Here is a 9,169-nt window from a genome sequence, read left to right on the forward strand (position 1 = left end):
ACCACTGCCCATTTCTTGTTCTTGCGTTAGGTTTAGGTTAGGATTTTTTTTAGGGAAGAAGAAGAAGAAGAAGAAAGAGAAGGAGGGGGTTAGGGAATGGAATTGGGAAATAGGTTTTTTTTTTTTTTAATTTTTATTTTTAAAGAAAAATAATTTTTTTATTTTATATTTTTAAAATAATTAATTTTTTAATTTTTTTAAATAATTTTACGTGGACTAATAAAATTGTGCCACGTGTATATTATGTCTACGTGGACAATCCAACCTGGCAGTTAACAGCTAAATTTGGACGGAAGTGTTAAATTGCTAACAGAATACGAGTATTGGGGGTTTTACCGCCCAAATTTGGGTTTTGGGGGTTAAGTGAAACCAAAATGAAAGTTTTGGGAATTTTGCCGCCATTTACCCCAAATTTAATATGCTACATACAATTATATGTTAAAGAATGTTGACCCTCAAAAGTCATATAGATAAGTGGTTAAAAAAGTGTATGTATAGCATAGAGACAAAATAATAGTCACCACCGTAGAATTATTCTACAAATGTAATACAACCAAAAATTTTAAATAATTAAAATAACAATATTTCTAAATAATAAAATAGAACAAAACATCATGAAAATAAATACACAAAACAACTAAGTATTACAAATTCAATACACAAAAAATCTAATAAAATATAATTAATATATATTATATTTTTCAATATTTTTATTATATAAATAATTTTTTAACATTTATTAATTGAATTGGATCGATTTTTAATTGGATTTCGAGATTGACATCTAATAACTAATTCAATCAAATAAGAATCTAACTTTAACATCCAATCCAAAATTGTAATTGGAATTTTTAACTTTTTGTAATTGGATTGAATTGAATTGGATCGATTCGATTCAATTGGATTGGATTAAATGATACCCACCCCTATTTATTTGTTCCTAGTTCCCATTTTTAACTTCAATATTTTTATTTGATTTTACCAATGTAAAATAAATAAATAAAATGAAGTAAATAGAATAGAAATGAGATTTTAGTGGATATAGAGAATCTTCAAACAAAACATATACTACAAATAAAGGAAATTAAGCCATTTGGTCAAAATGAATGGTTATTTTGATTAAACCGTTATGAATTTATCTGTAACCGAGAATTAAAATTATGTAATTACACCGCAAATTAATCATTTATGAATATATATTTTTTTTTGAAACAAAATTTATAAATGTTCTTTTTTTATCTCAAAAAAAAAGTCTCTTTTTCTTATTTGACAACAAATTCAGTCTAGTTTAGTAATTTTCATCAATAGATAAATGAGAGTTATATTTGCACCCCTTAAACTTATAAATACACCCTATTATTAAAAAAAATATAAACTTAAATAATTTTTAAAAATTACTCTTAATATTTTTTTAAAAATTTTTCTTCACATTATTTTATGTTAATTTTAATACTTATTTTGATTTTATTTTCATAATTTTTTTTTTTCTAACTCATGTGTATTTTTTTTTAAAAAAAAATTCACATAATTTTTTATTTTAATTTTTTTATCATAATATTTAAAATACACTTTATTTTTGTTTGATAGGTATATTTTTTAAGAATATGAATTGAAAAAAAAAAGTTAAAAAAAAATTAGTACAATTAAAAATATAAATTTTATATAAAATAAAAATTATCAAAATGAGGTAACTTTTTGGGGTGTAAATAAAATTTCCCTAGATAAATGGGGAAAAAGAAAAAGAGTAAGAGAACGAACACGCGCTTTTAGTGCGTGAAGTAAACGCGTCTCAACTTCAAGTTCCTTCCTTCAAAGATGAACAAAAACTAGCAGTAGCAGACACCGAGTGAGATAGAAAGGAACCGAGTTGACTCACCTCACCATATTCTCCCATTAGATCTATATTTATATATATATATAATATGTTTTCTATTCCTCATTACCCTTTTTATAATTCTTATTCAAATATAAATACTATATACGACAATAATATAACTTTGTAGACAATCCAAATTCCCATATCTTCTTCTTCCTTTCATGGCCGATCGTTTTCTCAGGTCCCATTTCATTTTTCTTTTAAAAAAAAGTTTAAACCTTTGTTTTTATTGTCTTTTCAAGTTTATCACTTTTCAATTGATTTAACTTTATTTTTCTTTTGGGTTGTGTGTGGTTGTGATGCAGTTTCATATTCTGTGATCGGATCCACTGGATACCTATCCTTGGTGTTGAAAAAGGACTGATTCGAGGGATTTCTTGGTAGGTAATTGCTGTTCAAGATTAATAATCAGTCTTAATTCTCCATTTTATGCTTAAAAATCTTTAGTCTTCTGCTTGATGAAACTGAATGGGAATTATTGATTTGTAAGTTTATTATTTGGGTTGTAATTATTTTTCTGTAATTTCGATTTAGTTTCTGCTGTTTGGTTGCTGAGAAACTAGTTGAGAAATGTGTGGATAATGTTGATTTGGGTATTTAAAATTAGTATTTTTTTTATAATTATTTTGGTGAAAAGCTTGGAATTGGAAAAAAATGTTTAAAGGGTTTTTATATTGGATTCTTGTTCCATCTTACAAAATCATATTCATACTTAACTATGAACTATCAACCACCTTAGTAAATTGCTAGATTAATTTTCATATGGAGTATAATGAAGCCTTTTCACATTTGGTTCTGAAATTTTCTATTTAGCTAATTAGAATTGAGATTTGACAAATTTAAGCTTAATGGTTTTTACCAGTTGTTGATTTGTTTTTCCTGTTATTTTGAATTTCAGATTAATGATCTGACCAAGTTATCTGATTTGTAATGCAATCATTTGGTGATGACAATAAGAAAAATCTGAAGCGTTCGAGATCCAACTCTTGCAACATGCCAGTCACAGACTCCAACATTGTTGATGAATGTAATCTTTTCCCTGTTGAAGAGATTGTACAGTACCCATTGCCCGGATATGTTGCCCCAACTTCAATCAGTTTTAGTCCCGATGATAGTATTTTAACTTTTTTGTTTAGTCCTGATCAAACTTTGAGTAGGAAAGTTTTTGCTTATGATCTAAAAAGTTCCAATCAAGATTTGTTTTTCAGTCCGCCTGATGGCGGGCTTGATGAGAATAATATTTCCCCGGAAGAGAAGTTGAGGAGAGAGAGGTTGAGGGAGCGGGGATTGGGAGTGACACGCTACGAATGGGTGAAGACGAGCTTGAAAAGAAAATCAATTATGGTGCCATTGCCAGCAGGGGTTTGTTCCTAAATTATTCCTCTACAATTTCTTTTTCATATCTTTATATTAATATATAGAGATTAGACAAGTATAGAGCTTTTAGAAATTTTCATGAATTTTGCTAATATAGCTTTTAAGGATGCTGTTTTTAATACCTTTATTGCAAGTTGGGATTTAGTGAAAGTGGAATATTTGTACTAGAATCTAGTATTTATTCATGAAGAAAGTCATGCTTTTTTCCCAAAGTATCTATCTCAAATTCAAATAAGCTTGTTTATTAGGAAACACAAAGTTATTCTCTATTGTTTATTCTTTTTTTTTTTTGGCTTGAACATTTCTCATTTCTTATAACTCTACTCTCATTTTGTAACACATTGAGTTACTTTTACTGTAATAATTTTTCCTGTGAAACAGCAATACTCTATATGCATCTCTTACTTTAGTGTTATTTACATTGACAGATATACTTTCAAGATCTTTCCAGTTCAACGCCAGAGCTTAAACTTCTGAGCACCCCTTCTTCGCCAATTATTGACCCACATCTATCCCCTGATGGTTCAATGCTTGCTTATGTTAGAGATTGTGAGCTGCATGTTCTAAATTTGCTGTACAATGATACAAAACAACTAACATTCGATGCTAAAGAAAGTGGCGTGGTAAGGTTTTATACAAGATTATTTGGAATCTGGAGTTTCATTCAGCTGTAATCTATGTAGAAAGTTCACTTTTAGATTTCGGCTTTTGACTGATTAAACTCAAATTTTCTGTTTTTTGTAGACTCATGGACTTGCTGAATATATAGCTCAGGTGAGAATATCATTTGAACAACCCCGAAATTCCCCCTCATAAAGTGTACTTTCTTTGAATTTATAGGGTCTTGTAGGTTTGTCCTGTCTTTGATGGTTATGACACATTCTTTTGTTTCAGTAACAAGAAACTAATTTCAAAATGCAAGTGATGCTTTGTTTCTTTTTTCTAGGATTCATGAAATTGTTTCAGAGATTTCGAAATGTATTCTTATTACAGGAGGAGATGGACAGGAAGAATGGATACTGGTGGTCACTAGACGGCAGATATATTGCATTCACAGAAGTTGATTCTTCTGAGATACCCCTTTTTAGGATTATGCACCAAGGTAAAAGTTCTCTTGGTTCCGATGCACAGGAAGATCACGCGTATCCATTTGCCGGAGCTTCAAATGTCAAAGTTCGTCTTGGGGTTGTTTCTTCTGTTGGAGGTCCTGTTACTTGGATGGATCTTTTATGCGGAGGAAAAGATCAACCAGAAAATGACGAAGAATACTTGGCCCGAGTAAATTGGATGACGGGAAATGTGTTAACCGTGCAGGTTTTGAACAGATTGCACACCAAACTAAAGATCCTACAGTTTGATATCAGAACAGGCGAAAGAGAAGTTATGTTGGAAGAAGAACATCCCACTTGGATTAATTTACATGACTGTTTCACCTCGTTGGATAGAACAAGCACATTTTATGGTGGATTTATCTGGGCAAGTGAAAGAACAGGTTTTCGACATCTTTATCTTCACGATACAAATGGAAACCTCTTAGGAGCTATAACTGAAGGAGACTGGATGGTGGAACAAATTGCCGGTGTCAATGAAGCTTCAGGGCTAGTGTACTTTACCGGAACCTATGATGGGCCCTTAGAATCTAACCTTTATTGTGCTAAACTCTTCAGAGATGAAAACGAACCGTTGCAGGCCCCAGTGAGACTAACTCATTGCAAGGGGAAGCATGTTGTTGTCCTTGATCATCATATGAGGAACTTTGTCGATATTCACGACTCACTCGACTCTCCTCCTAAGGTTTTACTACGCTCCTTGCATGATGGTAGCTTAATAATGTCACTGTATGAACAGTCATTCACAATTCCAAGGCATAAAAAGCTTCACCTTGAGCCTCCAGAAATAGTTCAGTTACAGGCTAATGATGGATCTCCATTATATGGGGCTCTATATAAGCCTGACGAAACAAGGTTCGGACCACCACCTTACAAAACTATGATCAGCGTCTATGGTGGACCGTGTGTACAGCTTGTTTCTGATTCTTGGATAAACACAGTCGACATGAGAGCACAGTATCTGCGAAACAAAGGGGTATTAGTATGGAAGGTAATTACTTAGCTTATTACACAGCATTTAATATTTGATTTGTTATGTTTCAGGTCATAATCATAGCCATTTACTTGTTTTTTACAGTTGGACAACAGAGGAACTGCTAGACGAGGATTGAAGTTCGAAGGTTCTGTTAAGCACAAGTTCGGTAGCGTTGATGCTGATGATCAACTAACTGGGGCAGAGTGGCTTATCAAACAAGGTCTAGCAGAAGCAGGACAGATTGGATTATATGGCTGGAGCTATGGTGGATATCTTTCAGCTATGACTCTAGCCAGGTATCCCGACGTCTTCCAATGTGCTGTTGCAGGCGCACCAGTTACCTCATGGGATGGATACGACACTTTCTACACCGAGAAGTACATGGGACTGCCATCTGATAATGCGATGGCTTACGAGTTAGGATCGGTTATGCATCATGTTAACAAGATGAAAGGTCGCCTGCTGATTGTTCACGGTATGATAGACGAAAATGTTCATTTTAGGCACACTGCTAGGCTTGTGAATGCGCTTGTGGCTGCCGGGAAGCCTTATGAACTTCTGATATTTCCAGACGAACGCCACATGCCTCGCGGGCAAAGAGATCGAATTTATATGGAGAAGAGAATTTGGGACTTCATAGAGAAAAATCTTTGAGAGCTTAGCTAACTTTTGTGTGAATATATGATGCTGTTTGGAATAAGTTGGTTATTTTCCATTTTGTAATAACAATTAACAATAACACATATCCAGGTAAATTACCATATGTTGTGGAACAATATTGTTATACTGTGGAATTCATTCTAGAACTGACTCTAATTAACAATAACACATATCCACTTTTTTTTTCCTTCTTTCAAGCACACAACTTTTTTTCTTTGATTTGACTAAGGCTTCTTCATTAGAGGCGTGAGCAAATAGGTGGATCAAAGGCGAAATTATAAATTTTATGGGTTTTTATACTTTTTTTGTGCAAAAATGAGGTTTTTTTTTTTTTTTTTAATTTTTCGAAAAAGTTATTTTATGGAAAAATTAAAGAAAAAGTTGAAGAATATGGGAAAATCAAGTAAGGGTAATCTGATACTCTTATGGTAATGAGAGGGGTAACCAGTTACCATAAAAGGCTAACCAGATAAATTGTATTTGAGATTTTTCTTTTAAGTTGATTTTTTTTTTTTTTTAATAAAAAAAGTAATTAATTGGTATTTTAGCAGCTTATTTTTCTATCTAGAAAAATTTTAAAGTTCGGGAAGTGAGATTTTTCAAATTTTTCTCAAATTCTAATATTAATTATTTTAGATTCTAGTATTTTAGGCTGATATGATACTGGTATTATTATAAATAGGTTAGTTAGAAATATTTTTGTAATTATTTTATATTTTAGGTTAGAATTGTAAAACACTAAAACTTCTTAACTTTTTTTTACATGTTTTGTTTTCTAGGTTGTAATGGTATGTATCATAACGAGTTTAGAATGATCTAGATTTTTTTTAGATGATATTTTTAGTGTGGAGTGACTTTCGTTAAGGATTACACAAGTTTTATTTTGTGGGTGGTCACTAACAAGTTTAAATTTGTTGATCCCCAAATTGAAGAAGCTGCGACTTTTCAGTTGACTATAGAGAAAACCATGCTTTGAAACGCCATTTGCGTTAATTGAGAGTGACTCGGAGATAGTTATCAATGAGTTGAATGGAACCAGTTTGAGTTGGGGTATTAGTAACTATATTCACCAATGTAATATGCTCTTTAATTTATTTTGAAGTTGTAATTTTTTTTTTATTTCCAGATTTTATAACTTTACAACCCATAATGTGACTAAGTGGGCTTACGCCAACAATGTAATTGGCATGATTGACCCGCCAATCATCCCGACAAATATTATTTGTAATGACTGTAAGGTCTAATTTGTTTCTATCTATAAACTATTTTCCTTAAAATAAAAAGATATTTCTAGTCTATTGTCTAATTTTCTTAAGACATTCCTGATACATATACATTGTTCGATCAATATGGCTGCACGCGTATTGATTAATTTTGTATGTACTCAGAGTCGATCCTGAGTTTTGTATTAGGCCTTATGAAAAGTAAATTTTTTTGAAGCCCTTATTATATAAATAGATGGTATTTTAAAAAATCATTAAAAAACATGTGTATTTTTTAAAGAATCTTTTCTTTATTTGGGTCTCTAGATTAGTGGCTTCTAGGCACAGGCTTAGCCTGCCTTAGTCTAGGGTCGGTCATGCCTGGAGTTAGAGTAAATAATGAGCTAATTTTGATGGAGAATTTTCTATCTTTTGTTTATAATATACTAAACGCTTTTTTTTCATTGAAAGTTTATTGTTCAAGAAAAAAAAAATTACGAAACATATTCAAAAGAAAAAGAGAGAGAAAGTTTAGATACATAAATTTTCAAATTAATAAGTTCACTAATTAATAACATAATTATTTTTTTTTGAAAAGGAATCTGAGAAATTCCATTAAAAGGCATCAAGCTAAAAGATCGGGATACAAAAGATAGGCAATTTAAACAGCTAAATCAGCGGGCAAGCCCGACCACCACACCCGAGCCTCATCTAAATCTAATGCTCGTTTTGCTAAAGAATGAGCAACATGGTTTTTTGACCGATTACAATGCGACATGAATATGCTACTGAAAGAATTCCTAATATGATTAATTTCATTGAGAATAATACCAAACTCATTGAGACAAGGGACCTTGCTATTGACAGCAAGAACTACCCGCTGACAATCAGAAAAGACAGTATTCACCGTATACCCCATCTGCACGCAGCAAGGAAGCCCATAGAGCAAAGCTTTGGCTTCGGCAACGTGCGGTTCCAACAATCCCACACAAGGAGTCGCACTCAAGAATAGGACATGCCCCATACGGTTGGAAACCAAAGCCCCCATCCCTATTTTTGATTCTCAACACACACCTCAAAATCCACAAAAAGATTGAACTCACCAAGAACTAGGCCAGTCTCAATTGAGGCCAGTCGATTACTTGCATTGCCAGAGACCGGACCCATATGAGCTGGCTCAACATTATTAGCATCTTGATATTTCCATAAATAATCCATGGCCCAAGCACTAACCATGTTATCAGAGAGGTTCTTGCGATCATGCAAAAATGTATTTCTCCTATTCCAAATATGCCAACTAAGGGTTATAAACTGCTCAAGTTCCTGTCTTTTCAAGATATCCATACACCCCAGTAACAACTCATAATAGCAAGAAGCGTCCTTCAAGGAGTCGAGGCCACTCAACAACCAATCCGAATGAATAAACTTAAGAGAAGGGCAGAGCCACAGAGCATGAATAGTAGTTTCGTTATTCTGAGAGCAAATTGGACATATTATCGAAACCTTCATACCATGGCGAGATAAGTTGGCATAAGCCGGGATGAAATTCAGACATGCCTTCCACACAAAATTTTTTATCTTAGGCGGGAGATTCAGCTTCCAAAGAATTTTCTATCACCGAGAAGAACCAGAGGAGCCTGAAGCTTGGCCCCACCCTAACCTGGACATAGTGCTCCAATATCCACTCTAACCGAGAAAGAACCATTATCAGAGAAATACCAAATAAGCCTATCCTGACTATCAAACAAGGAGCACGGGATGGACAAAATGGCAGTAGCCTCCCCTACATCAAAACACTCCTCCACAAGATCAGAATTGCATCTTCCAAAATCAATTTTGAGGTCACTAACCCTTTGTAGGTGCGGCCCACCCGAGAAGGAGTACGTCTGACCCACATGATCCTTTGGGATCCAAACGTCTTCACGAATTCTGATTGACTCACCGGAGCCAACACTCCAACGACAGCCGT

The 9,169-nt window shown here is 33.2% G+C and overlaps 1 protein-coding gene across 3 annotated transcripts; it reads left to right on the forward strand.

Annotated features, from left to right (window-relative positions):
• The first annotated feature begins 1,759 nt into the window (after nt 1-1,759).
• On the forward strand, nt 1,760-6,132 carry LOC115715940 (uncharacterized). Of its 3 annotated transcripts, none has more exons than XM_030644619.2 (7): nt 1,760-2,057; nt 2,182-2,256; nt 2,775-3,238; nt 3,682-3,876; nt 3,998-4,027; nt 4,247-5,353; nt 5,441-6,132. In XM_030644619.2, exons 3-7 carry the CDS (start codon nt 2,807-2,809, stop codon nt 5,990-5,992), a joined length of 2,316 nt encoding a protein of 771 aa, XP_030500479.2. In that variant the 5' UTR covers nt 1,760-2,057; nt 2,182-2,256; nt 2,775-2,806; the 3' UTR covers nt 5,993-6,132. The 3 variants fall into 3 exon arrangements, with proteins under 3 accessions (XP_030500479.2, XP_030500480.2, XP_030500481.2); XM_030644620.2 differs by having other exon boundaries at nt 1,803-2,057; nt 2,182-2,260; XM_030644621.2 differs by having other exon boundaries at nt 1,804-2,057; nt 2,182-2,361.
• The last annotated feature ends 3,037 nt before the right edge of the window (nt 6,133-9,169 follow it).

Source organism: Cannabis sativa, chromosome 5 (assembly GCF_029168945.1).
Source record: "Cannabis sativa cultivar Pink pepper isolate KNU-18-1 chromosome 5, ASM2916894v1, whole genome shotgun sequence".
Lineage (NCBI taxonomy): Eukaryota > Viridiplantae > Streptophyta > Magnoliopsida > Rosales > Cannabaceae > Cannabis > Cannabis sativa.

Excerpts from the sequence above, each read along its gene's own strand:
- LOC115715940 (XM_030644619.2), top strand. The coding sequence starts at position 2,807 with ATGCAATCATTTGGTGATGACAATAAGAAAAATCTGAAGCGTTCGAGA. Across the intron at positions 3,877-3,997 it reads ATGCTAAAGAAAGTGGCGTG|ACTCATGGACTTGCTGAATA; the intron begins GTAAGGTTTTAT and ends TGTTTTTTGTAG. Across the intron at positions 4,028-4,246 it reads TTGCTGAATATATAGCTCAG|GAGGAGATGGACAGGAAGAA; the intron begins GTGAGAATATCA and ends TTCTTATTACAG.